Source organism: Daldinia loculata (assembly GCF_022478755.1).
Source record: "Daldinia loculata strain CBS 113971 unplaced genomic scaffold F4817scaffold_9, whole genome shotgun sequence".
In the NCBI taxonomy this organism is placed as follows: Eukaryota; Fungi; Ascomycota; class Sordariomycetes; order Xylariales; family Hypoxylaceae; genus Daldinia; species Daldinia loculata.
Window position 1 is genome coordinate 715,098 of NW_026054863.1, and position 14,808 is coordinate 729,905.

General features: G+C 49.4%; 5 protein-coding genes and 1 pseudogene across 6 annotated transcripts; 2 read left to right on the forward strand and 4 right to left on the reverse strand.

Moving 5' to 3' along the window:
- Positions 1 to 51: 51 nt before the first annotated feature.
- F4817DRAFT_329625 (Aldehyde/histidinol dehydrogenase) lies at positions 52 to 2,422 on the forward strand. The gene is made up of 2 exons (XM_049302295.1): positions 52 to 784; positions 845 to 2,422. Exons 1-2 carry the CDS (start codon positions 656 to 658, stop codon positions 2,318 to 2,320), a joined length of 1,605 nt encoding a protein of 534 aa, XP_049161799.1. The 5' UTR covers positions 52 to 655; the 3' UTR covers positions 2,321 to 2,422.
- A 202-nt stretch (positions 2,423 to 2,624) lies between these two features.
- F4817DRAFT_303716 (uncharacterized protein) lies at positions 2,625 to 4,258 on the forward strand. The gene has a single exon (XM_049299826.1). The coding sequence runs from the start codon at positions 2,682 to 2,684 to the stop codon at positions 3,957 to 3,959; it is 1,278 nt and encodes a 425-aa protein (XP_049161800.1). The 5' UTR covers positions 2,625 to 2,681; the 3' UTR covers positions 3,960 to 4,258.
- Positions 4,235 to 5,211, reverse strand: F4817DRAFT_313374 (ribosome recycling factor; the record flags this gene model as incomplete). Its single annotated transcript, XM_049300238.1, has 2 exons — positions 4,235 to 5,084; positions 5,147 to 5,211. The coding sequence occupies 2 exons, from the start codon at positions 5,209 to 5,211 to the stop codon at positions 4,235 to 4,237; spliced, it is 915 nt and encodes a 304-aa protein (XP_049161801.1).
- Positions 5,212 to 5,815: 604 nt separating this feature from the next.
- On the reverse strand, positions 5,816 to 7,122 carry F4817DRAFT_329628 (uncharacterized protein). Its single transcript, XM_049302296.1, has one exon. The coding sequence runs from the start codon at positions 7,035 to 7,037 to the stop codon at positions 5,877 to 5,879; it is 1,161 nt and encodes a 386-aa protein (XP_049161802.1). The 5' UTR covers positions 7,038 to 7,122; the 3' UTR covers positions 5,816 to 5,876.
- An 803-nt stretch (positions 7,123 to 7,925) lies between these two features.
- F4817DRAFT_357106 (putative aldo/keto reductase) lies at positions 7,926 to 10,725 on the reverse strand (the record flags this gene model as incomplete). Its single annotated transcript, XM_049305877.1, has 4 exons — positions 7,926 to 8,234; positions 8,302 to 8,371; positions 8,428 to 8,920; positions 9,945 to 10,725. 4 exons carry the CDS (start codon positions 10,723 to 10,725, stop codon positions 7,926 to 7,928), a joined length of 1,653 nt encoding a protein of 550 aa, XP_049161803.1.
- Positions 10,726 to 14,212: 3,487 nt separating this feature from the next.
- F4817DRAFT_t45 lies at positions 14,213 to 14,372 on the reverse strand (annotated as a pseudogene). The gene has a single exon. The product of its transcript is annotated as a tRNA-OTHER (tRNA).
- Between the last annotated feature and the right edge of the window lie 436 nt (positions 14,373 to 14,808).

Sequence of the window (14,808 nt, forward strand, 5' to 3'; positions counted from 1 at the left end):
TACGTTATTTGGAGGTTTTCACCTCCACTTGGAGATGATCTCTACTTGGGGTGCATCATGTAAGAGATGCGGGGGGATGCATGGGTTGCATGCCGAGGGGTACCCAAAAGCTAGAGCAACATGCTTTTCTCTCGTCTCGTAGGAAACGGCGTTCGTTCTATAAGAGATAGGTTTTATTAGATTATCATGATTTAGCTTCACATTCTTCCAGTCGAGGATTATTGAGATAATTATATAAGCTATTGTGTAAGGTAAAAGCCGATATGATTTTTATAGACTCGGATGGACCTGCTTAAATAGGACTGTTAGCTATTTTCAGCAACTGATATCATCTTTAGTACAGCAAGAATACCCCACAATGAGTTCCCCTCAGCCCCTAGGACCGCCTAGGTACCGCCTAGGGATTAGTGCCCCTCTAAAACGCCGATGTCGTCAGTGTTATCAAGTGGACGTCACTTTGAGCGTCTTAAATCTATCAGATTTAGAATTATTTCGATGAATAAGCGTAAACATCGGGATAATTAGGATATGATACCCTGATGACTTATTACAAATCGATTGACTTCCCCTGAAGCTTCTCTAGTCTCTTTGTGTTGGCTTGGGATTTAATCAACTAATATCGCTCGTCCTCGAAGCAATTCACACACCTCCTCTCATGATGAGTTTCCTAAGGAGTTTACAGAGGAGCGTAACGTCTCAATCGCGACTTGCTGTGAGGTCGAGCTTTCAAAGAACAAATCTTCCACTCATAATGACGCGGTTAGCTTCTAGTAGAGCACCAAAGGTAAGCCTGGGCAAATAACGATTTGGCTATTTATGAATATCTGTACTGATCATGCTCTAGCTCAACGATCCCTCCCTCTTCAAGACTGATGTCTGTTATGTAAACGGAGAATGGATCAAGGCAGCGTCGGGTAAGACCTTTGAGGTCTATGACCCAGCCACGGGAGACCTCATTGGCACCTCTCCTGAGTTTACTGGCAAGGACACCGAGAATGCCATCGCTGCTGCTGCTGCGGCGTTCCCTAGTTTCCGAACGAAGACTGGTCGCGAGAAGGCTAAATTACTACGCAAGTGGTACGACCTAGTAATCGAAAACTCCGACGATCTCGCAAAACTCATCACGTGGGAGAACGGCAAGCCATTTGCGGATGCGAAGGGCGAGGTGACCTACGCTGCTAGTTTTTTCGAGTGGTTTAGTGAGGAAGCCCCTAGAATATACGGCGATTCGATACCGGCTACCGTACCAGGAAACAGAGTTGTGACCATCAAGCAGCCCGTCGGCGTCTGCGGTTTAATTACGCCATGGAACTTCCCCGCTGCTATGGTCACCCGCAAACTCGGCCCTGCTCTAGCGGCTGGCTGCACAGTCGTTGTTAAGACGCCTGGAGAGACCCCATTTACCGCCCTCGCCTTGGCCGAGTTAGCACACAGAGCTGGAATTCCGAAAGGTGTCGTTAACTTCGTGACAACCTTAAAGAACACACCTGAGGTCGGAGAGACGCTGGCGACTCATCCTACCGTACGGAAGGTATCTTTTACAGGATCGACGGCCGTAGGAAGGCTCCTCATGAAGCAGGCTTCCCCAACCTTGAAGATCCTGTCTATGGAACTGGGAGGTAACGCACCATTCATCGTGTTTGACGATGCCGACGTCGACGCGGCTGTCGCAGGTGCTATCACCTCCAAATTCCGCTCGTCCGGCCAAACTTGCGTGTGCGCCAACAGGATATACGTCCAAAAGGGTATTTACGATGAGTTTGCAAAGAAGTTTGCGGAGAAGGTTAGGGAATTCAAGGTTGGCAATGGGTTTGACGAAGGCATCACCCACGGACCTCTGATCCACGACCGAGCTATCTCGAAAGTAGAGGCTCACATTAAAGATGCCGAGAAAAAGGGAGGTAAGGTGGTTGTTGGCGGGCAGAAACTGCCGGACCTGGGAGCTAATTTCTACCAACCTACCGTCATCACGGGCATGACCAAGGATATGGATATCGCAGGTGAGGAGACCTTTGGACCTGTGGCGGGATTATTCCCATTCGCTACGGAGCAAGAAGTAGTAGATCTAGCAAACTCTGCCGAGGTCGGTCTGGCAGGCTATTTCTTCTCGCGAGACCTGGAGCGGATCACAAGAGTGGCTGAAGCGCTGGAAGTAGGAATGGTTGGCGTCAACACGGGTCTAATTTCGGACACTGCCTCGCCGTTTGGCGGCGTGAAACAATCTGGATTCGGCAGGGAAGGATCCAAGTATGGTATTGACGAATACTTGAACATCAAGACGATAACGTGGGGAGGCATGAATAAGCCGCTGCAAAGTTGAATGTCTATTACGATGTAATCTATAATACTAGCGTTGACGGTTAGAAAAAGGAAATGGAAAGTCTTTATCAGATGAACTCGAATAAAATTAAATTAGATCGAGTCATATAATTGCTTATTAAAGGTAGTTTCTGTCGATAATATGAAGCTAATACGAAGCTACTCTAGTTATCTGCACTAGAAAAGGAGAAGTTGAAAAGTGGATATCGCATACAGTCATATCCCACTTCTGCCCTCGCTTAAACGCATTAACCCATAACGCAGCACCGCCAAAGCTTCGGAGAATCTAAATCTCGAAAATTTCAAGATAACCTCGAAATCAACTTCCCGGGCTTCAACATCACACCGCAATTGGGCCCGCCATGATCCGGCATCCGCTAAACTCGACAGTCGGCCGCACCAGGCCAGACCTGAACCGAGTCACCGACGGCATCGCCGCCTCCCTGCGGCAATTCTCCGTCTCCGCGCGCCGGAGCGCCGAAGACAACAACGATGACGATCACTCGCAGAGACCTTCCAGTCGCCAGCGCTCCATAGCTGCTGTAAACGAGCTGATTGCGACGGTGGATAGTGGTATTACTAGCGCGTCGAGGCCAACCCAGAATAATACAGCAGCGAATGCTCCGCCTCCCGCCCGAAGCCAGGGCCCTAACATTATCACCTTGAAGAACATACCCCGCGGCGGCTTCACCGGCATAAGGAGGACTGCCGTGTCTAGTGGTCCGAATATTATCCGAACCGATAGCTTGCCATCTCGTGGCGGCTTTAACAGCATAGGGAGGACTGGCGCACCTACCGGCATGCCACCTCGATTCGGTGCAAATAGTGGCCCGAATATCATACGAGGCGGTTTCCGCGGTCGCGGAGGAGGCGGTAGTTTCCCGTCCCGCGGCGGGTCTCCACGATTTGGGCCTCCACGACAGGGAGGGCCGGGTGGTGGTGGTAGTAGTGGTGGAAACCGACGTCCGGACGACCGACCACGCCGAGCACGAGGATCCCGTCGACGAGGCGACGACGACGAGAGAGGCGGCAAGCGACGCGAAGGAGAGCAACAGCCGCGAGAAGAGAGCGAGATAGACAATCCCGCCATCAGAGCATACCTCGAAGGCAAAGAAGCCGGCAAGACCATGGCCTTCAACCCCAGCCTCTCTCTAGCCTCGCTCGCGGGCTGGGGCCCCGCGGTAGCCACGTCCTCGACGCCCTTCGGCCAAGGCGAGACGGTCCTCCGACAAGCGCGCGTCCTAGGAGGCGGCCAGGCCTACCACCCGCAGCACCTGGAACAGCCGCTATCGCTGCATCTGGCGTGGCGGGACGGGAACGGCGCGTTCGTGCCGCCGTCGGACGAGGCGCGGCTGTGGAAGAAGCAGGTCCTTAAGGACAGGCCGTTCGAGGCCCCTGCCGAGGTTAAGACCGCGGTGCTGGAGGACGCGCTGCTGGGCAAGTATGGCGAGGGGCCCAAGTATGCGGATCCCGAGGATACGATTGGTACTTTGCGGAGCTATGTCCGGAGAGATGGCACGTGGAATGCGCATGCGGAGAGGAGTATCGAGGCCAAGGTTCGGAGTCTGCTGGGCCAGTCTGGTCAGCCGGCTACTAAGGCTAGTAGTAGTAGTGCTGCGAAGCCAGAGGCCAAGGCTTGATTTATCTGGCAGTCCCCTCTACGCTGTTCCGGTGGGAATTGGGATGGACGTGTGATTCGGCGTCTTTAGATTCGGGCTTTGAGCATAAAATGTACCGTTACCACGCAACGCATGTAACAATAACAGGTAGTCTATAATACATCTGTGCTATACGACTATATGCACACCTCTGCTGATCAAGCCGGGCCATAATCCCCCTATTTCCCCCTATTTACTCCAGGTCAACAATGACCATGTACATCGCAACCATCGAGTAATGTAATGTACCGACCCCCTTAAACAGGCAGACTCTTAAGCGCCTCCTTCTCCAAATCATCAATCTCCACCATCTTAGCCTTAATAATCTTATCCAGCTCCTTATCCGCCGTCCTCTTGAGATCGGGACCGATCTCGTTGTTCTTGCGCCACGTCGCATGCTGCTTATCGCGTTTCTGGCGCACGCTCCTGACCCTATCCCTCCAATCATTGCACACGGCTTTCGCGCGCCTGAGCAGGTCGTCCCGCGTCTCGGGCTCGATCTTCAGGATCAGCTCGAGCTCGTTGTCCGGGTCCCGCTGCGGCTGCTGGTTGAAGTCGGCGCTGGCCTGGACGGCGCTCATGATGGGCTTGACGTACGCGGCCTCGTGCGCGATCAGGCTGATGGTGCGCCCGCCCCGCGATATCACCTGCGCGACTTCCCGCAGCGGGTACGTGACCCCCGGGTCCTTGCGGTCCGGCTGCACGCGCAGCGCCCCCACCACGTCCGGGTTGAAGCGGCCCCCCGCCCGCAGCTTCTTGAGCAGCTCCCGGTGGTGCTCGTCGTGGCGGCGGATGCGCGACTCTACGTCTGCGAAGTTGAGCGGCTCTTCGGGGTTGGCGGACGGGTGCTTGGGCCCGTTGGGGTCGTCGGCTTCGGCGTCCGCGCTGCTGCTGCTGTTGCTGCTGCTGCTCCCGCGGGCGACGGACGCTTGCTTCTTGTGGTCTTCGCGCGTCTTGTCCTTGGGTGCTTTGCTCTTCCACACGGGTGAGGTCGTGTGTAGGGCACGAAGGTTGCTGCTACCCGCGGGGTGTTGGGGTAGGAGGATGCATGGGCGAAGGGATGGCGGGGTGACGGTGGTGGTGTCTAGGATGCGGATTACGTCGTGGCTGGTTTGGAGAGTGTCAGTATGTATGTACCTTATATGGCTGAGTCAATTGGAAAGACTGACACTCTCCCAAGCTCGGGACGAGCTCGGCTTTGTCGCAGCAGTGCTCTGGTAGCTGTGGCTCGCATTGTGTTTTTCTTTTTATCTTGCTAAATTAGGTAGAGTGGAACAATTTCGTGAGCCAAGTTTTAATGTTGAGTTCAAGGTTGAAGTTGGAGCTTGCATGTAATTGCCAACCGTACCTAAGTTATCGATAAGAATAACCCGCAGCACTTCGTGTATGATTCTATGCCTAACCTATGGAGGAGAGGAAAGAGAAAATTAGTTCTGAAGCATTATTTTATAGAGCAATTGCAATCAGCCTGTATGCCTAGAGATATAGTAAAAAACAATTTATCTCTTCAAACAGCTCTAGGCTGCCTAAAAATCTGCCCAGCTGCCTTAGACAGTCTCAGTTTGATTGATGATCCCTTTGCTTTTTCTACATTCTAAAAATACTTACATATATATAGAGGTAGCTATGTTGCTATGGGTTAGCCAAGTGGTTGAGTATATTATTAGGTACCTAATATACCATTTATTGTCTAAACCGCCATGTTAGGTCCTGGATGGTGATACAGTGTTAAAGCTTGTACAACTCACACGGTCTTTCATGGTAGTTGCATTAATACACGCCTCCTTTTTTTCACTTAAGCAGTTATTGCCTACATCACTTATTGTTAGGAACACAAGTAAATTCTATATTTTATTAGTAGATGCAGCACTCTAGCGAATGTCATAAAGCATATCAAGTTTATAGCTCCGATCTGCTCCTAATAGCTTGCTCCTTCTCCCCTGAAAGCGGCTGGCTTATAAAAGCATCCAGCTCCATCCACTCCGCCGCAAACGCAGTGACTATCTTGGCCCAGTCGTCTAAAGAATCTATATCTAGATGCTCGCCGTCGTCATCCATGGTATGCCACGTATCTGGGAATGGCGAGGGGATGATGTGCAGCACCTCAACTCCTCGCACCATAAAAGGCACGTGGTCATCCCCGATGTACGCCTTAGTGAACTGTGATGTTTGTTTATCCGAGTCCGGTAGGAATGGATTCTTCGGTCTGCTCTTGAGAAGACCTAGTTTTCTCATTCTCTCTTCTATCTTGGACATGCCTTGGTAGGCCCAATGTGTCGACCGGAAATACGAAGGGACATGGGGATCCGCTGCTCCGAGAAGATCTATGAGTAAGAACAGATTGATCGAATCAAGGCGGGTTCGATATGCCGAGCTACTCGCGTGCAACTCGGAGTCCCAGCTTTCCGCAAGTGCTCGAGCACCGTAAAGGGAGTCTGTGTCAGTCCAGCTGACCCAAGCTTCTTCTCCATCCAGGAGCAGAATCTGGACACCCTTTTCTTCCTCTAGGCCCAGGCCGGCGTCACCAGATTCCTCCATAGCCTCCCACTTTTTCGTTAGAGCTTCATCGATACTTCGCGCCACGTGCATCAACACGGCGCAGGGAGCGGCGCTGTCCGTAGCTCCGATGAATCCCTCCGGGCGGTAGAGACTATCGTAATGCGCGACCAGCGTCAAGCGACCAATATCTCCGGCTTGCGCCCACGGTGGATCGCGGGTGATGATGAGGTTCTTAAAGGGAATATCCGTGCTACCTGTAGCTGGGGTCCTTGACGTCGAATTGTGCCAGTCGATATTCCATTTCGGAAGTTGCCGAGAGAAAAAGTCGACAAAATGATGCTGCACGGCAATAGAACCCGGGGTGCCAGGTACCCTAGGTATCAAGATAGGCGACAAGAGAGATCCAGTCTTGATGTCGAAGTCGTGAGCGCCGCTGGGAATATAGCGAAGCGCATCATCTGACAGTTCCTCATACGCAAAAACGTGAGCCGAGAGTAGGAACACAAGCAGTGCAATAGCCCCGATACGAGCCCATTGATGGGACTCTTTTAAATAACCCATCGAGACTTGCAGTAATGCACCCAGCCTCGTCCCACCGACATTAGAACGTCAAGATACATTACGACCGCGAAGTTGACGTGGCAGGGTTTGGAAAGTGGACAGTGTGTTATAATAAATTGGCTAAGTACCTAAGTACCTAGCTTTGTAGCTTTTTCTTTCCGGCTGCGGCTAAAAAGTTCCGAGTACCTGCGCTAGTAGCGATCTGTTAGACGCGATAGGCGCTACTTAGGTATGTACATACAAGGCAGCCCCTGTTATTCATGCATTTCAAAGACTTATACCTATACATGTACGGCTCGACTACGAATATCCTAAGCTAAGGACTTTGAGTTATATTCATTGAAGAGGCTTCGAATTCTTCAGATATATGAATATCTTCTAAATCTGTCCATGCTTAGTTAGAAACGATATATATAACTCATTTTATACGTTCTTGAAAAACGAAAATCAACTCTTATATATTTCATTAGTACTGCCACAATTTTTTCGACCAATCAGATACTTAGAATCGCCCCGCAGTTTGCGACTTTTTCCTTTGCCATTCTATCGCACAAGGTCTGTAAAAAGTGCAAATAGTATCAAAATGTCATGCAAAACGCGCTCTATCCAACGATACTAATTATTAAAACTTTCATCCAAAAGTAAAGCAATTTAATTGATTCTACAAAAAATTCATCGGACGTGCGCTGGTGTGTGGCTAGCCAATCAGAGGCCAGACTTATATGTGGCGTATGTAAAAGGCACTCTTGAAGCTAGGCACTCCCCGTAAGCGCTTGCGCGAACGGGTAACGCAGCTAGTACTCTTAGCTATCCTTTATAATTCCATAATAACTAATCTAACAACAGCTCCCTCTAAAATAACCCATCACCTTTAACTCAAAACAGCACCTAAAAATGATAAGGCGGTCCAGAGCCCTCAACCGTAGCATAAACAGCCTCAATAGCATCCGCAAGCTCAGCAGGAAGCGGTCCATCCTCAAGCGCGTCGAGCGTCTTCTTCAGCTGATCCAAGTTCGAGACGCCGAAGATGACGCCGTCGCCATACTTTCCGTCTAGGACACTGTGGAACGTTGTCCACCGCAGCGCAGCCGCGTGTCCGCTAATCCCGTATTTCTCCGCGGCGGTTCGGACCACGTCGACGGATGCCTGGACCGGGGGCTGGCCGTAGACGGTGCTGTATAGTCTGCCGATTTGGTTCTGGGATAGATAGTGTTAGGTAGAATGGTCAGGGTATTGCTAGCTAGCTAGGTGCTAGGGGACTTACGTCGTCTTTCCACCGTGACGAGGCGGCGGATTTTCCCGCGTTGCCGGTGAAAATACCGCCTGCGGCAGGGCTGAATCCAAGCGTCAGTTAAGTTGAAGACTTGTGATATTTCTGATATTGGTTTACCTGTAAGCAAAAAAGGAGATGTTATGTTTACGCAAAAGCGGGAACAGCGCCTTCTCGCCTCCCCTGACCAGCGCATTGTAATGCCCCTGGTACAAACCCGGCTTAGCGTAGCCCTTCTCCTCGGCGACATCGATGAACTTCTGCACTTCGTCCTCGCTGTAGTTGGACAGTCCGAATCGCTTGTACTTGCCCTGCTTGATGCCTTCGTTAATCGCCTTCGCCGCGTCCTCGATGGACGTCTGGCGGTCGGGCACGTGCAGGTACATAGTCTCTACGCTGGGGGTCTTCAGGTCCTCGAGAGATATCTTGATGCTCTGCTCGATCTTCGCAGGCTCGTGAGACCCGGGACGGCCGTCCTTGACCTTCGTGTGGATGATGAACCGGGACGCAGCCCCGGCTCGCCCGAGGCGCTCCTCGGAGCCGGAGTAGTTGCGCGCAGTGTCGATGTCCCTGTAGCCCCGGTTGTAGAATGCATCTAGGAGAGCTTGAACTTCTTCTGGGCTGTCGAAATGAGCAATTCCGGGGTTGTTGACCTTGCTGCCCACCTATAATCATGTCGTTAGAAATGGGGGCTTGTAAGCGACGGGACGTACGTACCGTGTGGGTGCCGAGAATGATCTTTACAGGTACTGAGGGAGCCATATTGGTTAAAAGGAAGCTATTTAAAGGACTTGGATGTAGATAAAGTTTACTTTGAGATGATATGGAATGAGATGTGTTTTACAGAATTGTGTGGTGGTTCATCGACTTTATAACACAGGCGGTGTCTTATATCCCCTTATGTTTCACACCGAGTATCATACCCTCGCTTTCGTTTAATCATCCACAAGGCTTGCTTTGAAATCACTCCGAATACTCTAAAGTGTTTTTTTCTCCGGACTACTCATATTAGGAACCTCCCTCATGACGTGATCGATTGATTAGAGATTCCGCCATAATTCCGCAACTTTTCCGCAAATTGGCCGCATCCTGCCCGCTAAAGGACTAAGGCAGACTTCGGGTTGTAGCGACGCACACCTTTCTGCTAACATGTTCGGATGGTTATTTACGCCGAAAAATAATAATATTTAGAAGTAGCAAGCAATTATTGTTAAGTTGTCAATTTTGACGACTTAGTGTTTCTGTCTTGTTGGGTTTTTAACTTAGCTTACAAGATAATCCTATCAAAGACAATTGAAATGAAAATGGTGTAATATGCCATCACTGTAAAGCTTTAAGGTCTTTAGGTATTGTTGAATAATATTTCGACTTAGTCGGCAAGCGGAATCTACAAAGCCCCTTTTCGCAGGCCGAGGTCAACCAGGGTTTAATTTTGGGGCGTACTTGGGTATGAGAAGGCTAACTTGAGAACCGATTTAAGTTGAAGTATTGGTTATTATGAATTTCAATATCTTAGCATAAGCTAGCCTGTAGATCACATTAGAAAGAAAAAAGAATCCATCACGAGCATCCAAAACCAGTGGCATGATTCGGATGGTCATGTTATAAGATATACTATATTCCAATTGCTTTACTACTCTTGTCAATCCAGCTTTTCATCTTATCCGTGCCAACTATACACGTCCAAACCACCTGTACCAAATCGTCAAACTCATCAGCATTATACTGCGAGATAAGCGGTCCAGGCTGCAAAGACGGCACCAGAAGCGGCTCTTCCGCCGAAGATAATTCAACCCATTTCACCGCAGAGTCCGCTTCCCACAGCCCCCGACGAGCCGTAAACATAACAGCGCCGGTACAGTCAGCCCACCCCTTAGTCAGGGTATCGTATATATTGGAGATAGTATCGATGATAAGCTGCGAGCGCCGTACGCTTTCGATCAAAATCCACAGCTGCCACATCTTCGAGGACGCGTCGTATTCTCTGTCAAACTTACTTACGGTCCATTGAGGCGGGCGATTGTCCTGGGCGAAAATATCTTCTCCTCTGTAGCGCTTCGCCACCTCGCACATCTGGGTTACCCACTGTCGCAGCGTTGGCTGCTGCTTCTCGGCGTGCGCGCGCGAACGCACCGAGCCGTCGAATAGCAGTATGAATTGGTAGACGAACAGGGCATGGATACGCGCCAGTTGCGCTCGTATGCCTTGCGCGCCGCCGGCAACACATGGGCCCTGGCTGGCGAGTGCGGATGAGCGCCACTCGGCAATTTGCAGTATCGTCTCTTTCATCGCCTGTGTGCGACTAACATACGTAGCGAGCGTTGTGAAGGCGTCCTGGAGACACATAGGCATACCCTTATCATACAACCGCCGATGAATAAAGCTATTATAGCCATTCCGGACCCAGAAATGCAGCATTTCCTCTACCGCGCGGATGAAAGGTTCTAGCTCGACATTGGCAGACGTGGCCGGTTGTTTTTGGCTATGCTGCATGATCCACGTCTCGTCTCCGAGAAACCAGGGGCATGGCGTGTTGGAAATATCATCGCTTTCAAGCGCGAGTCTCTGGGTTGGTTGATTAGTTACATGCGCCGGTGGAGATGGGATGTATGGCATTATCACGTCCGACAGGGAGACGTCCAGGTCGGCGGCTCCCATAGCACCCCAGTCTCCGAAATCGAGACCGCCGCCCGAAACATCGGCGTCGGCATCGGCATCGGCATCGGTATCGGCATGGCTCTGAATTGCGGGAAGCTCCTCGGGCCGACTAACACGCGCAATCGGATTTCTCCGTCTCCTCTTAGGTTGCGGGTAAACGCAGTCCACGTCTCTGTCTAGACACCGCTGGCACTCGGGGAGCTGCTTATCGCATCTGCGCTTAGAATCCGCACAGGCGATGCAAGCTTTCTGGCGGGGAATTGCGGGCATTCTGCGGAAGATCAGACCCTCGAATATTTTTGGGAAACTCAGTGTAGAAACCCGATGCGATGCCACTTTTCAGCCGCTAGGGGGTTATGAGTTATGTATGTATGTAGTCCCCCTTTTCGAAGCTGCTTACAAATACATACGGTAGTCATATACATTAGATACCTGAGGTTTAGGGGAGTCTAGGAGCTGAACTGATGTGGGGCAGTACTTTGTGTACCTATGCTCACATAATACCAGGGGCAATAATACATATTAAAATCTCAATAGTTCATATATAATTTATATTCTGATTAGGTAAGTGTTGCATATATCATCATAATCCAACCCACTAGCAATCAAAAAGAGCTAATATATCATAGCACAGTCCTATCCAGACACCAGCTAAACAAGTAGAGCTAACAACCTGGGCACCATGCCATCCAGCAACAGCATAAACATATCATGCAGTCCAGTGCATCGCAGTCGTCGTCATTGTGTTTTCTCTTCCGCTTACATGAACACTTGCATGAACGTTTGCTTGAAGTGCTAAGCGGGGGAGCGACGGCAGACGATTGAGAAGGCTGCAGCGCGTTCTCATCTCTAGCTTCAGATTTCTCTTGTGATTTGCCGCGAGGGCAGCTAAGGCAGCAACCCATGAGTGCTCTGCTCCAGTCCTGTTGTTGCGGGTGGTACATAAGATGAGGCTGACAACGGGGATATGCCTAGGTAGACTCCTAGACTGCCGATAGGTAAGAGAAGAGATGGGCTTTTTTGGTTGGAGTTTTGTGCGGGTGGCGGTTAGGAGAGATAGGCTGGCGATGAGGGAGAAGATAACACCAAAAGCGGGAGGAGAGTCTGTTGTTAAATAGGCATTTTATCGTCTCTTTCTGCTAAGCGGATCCGGAGTCCAACTTGAATGTTTTAGGTCCCTGGGAAGTAGATGGTTATGGAGTTGGATCATAATAGTCACAACCTTAGCTCTATATCAGACTCCTTATTAATTGTATCATGACTCTTGATGAGACATCCGTGACAAAGAATACGCTTAGTGTGTATAGCTTAGGTAGTCATTAGTTTATATAGCTTGGATTCGGATCCCTTGCGGAACAACGAAGTTACTTTTCTTGCCGAAGCACATTGGCTTGAATTAGTCGATATTTTGGGATGTCTATCATAAGGCAAAATAGTCAGTCTATTATATCTTGACGTAGGATAGTTAATTTGGATTAGCACGACGTGAAGAGATTTGTATGAATAATGAAGTTATTCGACAACTCACGGACCTTGCCCTTGTCGAGTTCTAGATGCTGCAGGATATTCCACGGGACAACCGCAAGTCCGGTTATTGACCTTAGTTAGTTCTTCGACTTCTCTTTAAATTGATTTATTATTGTTGTTGGTTGAGAATAATGTCGATCATGTGACTGAACCTGGCATATTGGATGTGGCAATTAATTAATTACCTAGGTTAGTTGCTGATTATATACAGGAAACCATACACAGGTCTGCACTTCATAGAAAGAGATTTAATTTAATGAATAGACTTCGGTGAAAACTAAAAGAGCTTATATTCAATTATGTGAATGGTTTCTATAGTCTTAATCACCCCCCTTATCAACTATAGCCTGCTGAGTCACTTGTCTGCCTAGTCAGACCTGATCAGGGGGTCTGGTGACATGCTAGGCGTACTGTCACGATCAGCTGCCACGAAGAGAGGCTGCGTGAAATATAATTATATATTTACTCTCTTTCCTTAGTATTCTTCCTTCTGCATCGTAACCTATAATTTGATTCCATAGCCCTCATAAGCACCAACCCCGACCGACAAATCCAACAAGGAAACAACCCTCCCTTTCCTAGCAATTTCGGAGACCGCACAACACAGGCACTGCATCACGAATATCTCACCAAAACCGGGGTAAAAAGGTACCATGGGCAATTGCATGAGCTCCCCGGCGCCAAGCCATAGCTCATACCACAGAAGCGGAGCTAGAGCCGGCCATAGATCCGGTCATCGACATACAGCCGGCTACTCGTCAGGTCGTTCGTCCCGACGAAGACCAAGAGCCGATGTCCGGATAGGCGAGAGGGATGTAATAGTTGAAACGTGGGGGGATTTTGACTGAAGGGATGTGTCCTGGCGGTAAAGCAGGAGCAGATACACACAGGATGTCTGGTGAATAGGGGTCTACTACATACACAAAGAGCAATCCGTCGTAGAGCTTTACTGTTCGCTTCTACGAGGCTATATCCTCATAATTATTAATACACGTCACTCCCCCTAACTTTACTTTTGATAAATGATTCGAGTTCTTCGTTTCATTTCTCCAAATAGACCCTGAGCGCACGATTTCCGTATTAATGATACGTCTTGAGTCAAGAGTGAATTGAATTTGACGAAGACACGATAAATTACAATGACTCTGTCGCTATCGACGGAATAAAACACATACGATTTATCATTTAAGGGGCCTTGGGGCTACTTACTGTTATATGGTAGTATATACCTGAAACTTGTACCGCGATTGCGAGAACCGATGGTCAATTAATCACTTCAATCTAATATGCTTTATCATAGCAACTTCGTGATATCTCGTACTAGTTCATGGGACAGACCTCTGACCTGGCCCTGTTGGCTTGTCCCGGGTCCTTTTCACGTAGAACGCTGAGGGCTTGACAGTCTCGGACAAACAAATCGCTTTTAGCTAGCAGCAGGGGAAGAAGCTAAGAAATGTGATAGAGAGGCTAGATCTAGTAACCTAGGTAGACATCGAGATTTAAAGATGCGGGCGACAGCGTGGAAAAATATAAGTTGGGTAGCCTAGATAAGTTTTAGCCCCGTCTCTATGGAACCATTGTGGGTTGACCTCGGGAATGTCCAAGGATAGACCTGTTTAGAACAGTAGCCTTAGCGCGCTCCTACACGCGCACAAAACAAACAAAAAACAAAAAAAGGAAGGTTGATTTTTCTCAAATCAATGAGAAGCATCAGGAATTGAGCCCGATGCGGGTGTCGAACCTATCGAAGTGGGTTAGTACGAGGATGACCATCCTAAGATTTTTTATATCTAGACTTACCCGCAACCTTGAGATTTCTTTCCTCTCGTTTCCACGAGAATCTTAAGAGTCTCACGCTCTACCGATTGAGCTAACCGGGCGGACTTTGGTGAAAATTTGCTTGGTTAGGTGTGAAGATATTCAAAGGCGCAAACGTGGTTGGACATCCATGTTATCATATCATCTTGGTAACGAGATTCACAACAGGTAGCTTACCAGGTACTGTGTAGGTACAAATCACCAGTGCTCTTGACGTCGGTTTCTCTAAGAGCCCTGGGTAAACCAAGCTATCTGCGATCATCTAACCAGATACCAGTCTTCAACTTTTATCAAGTTAACTGTTATGACTATAGAGATAAGGCATGGCTCGTCAATATGATACCCGGGGATATAAGAACATCCTACTGGCCCGAACAAGTCACGGAAGCCACGCTCGGATGCCGGTCGGCGGATGAATAGCCGTTAGGTATGTGGGTCAAGCCGGAGGGGGTGCCGGAGATGTTCGGGGACAACTTGTACAGTGACGAGCATAAATCA

Coding starts and splice junctions, on each gene's coding strand:
- F4817DRAFT_329625 (XM_049302295.1), top strand. CDS start 656: ATGATGAGTTTCCTAAGGAGTTTACAGAGGAGCGTAACGTCTCAATCG. Junction 785..844: donor CTTCTAGTAGAGCACCAAAG/GTAAGCCTGGGC, acceptor ATCATGCTCTAG/CTCAACGATCCCTCCCTCTT.
- F4817DRAFT_303716 (XM_049299826.1), top strand. CDS start 2,682: ATGATCCGGCATCCGCTAAACTCGACAGTCGGCCGCACCAGGCCAGAC.
- F4817DRAFT_329628 (XM_049302296.1), bottom strand. CDS start 7,037: ATGGGTTATTTAAAAGAGTCCCATCAATGGGCTCGTATCGGGGCTATT.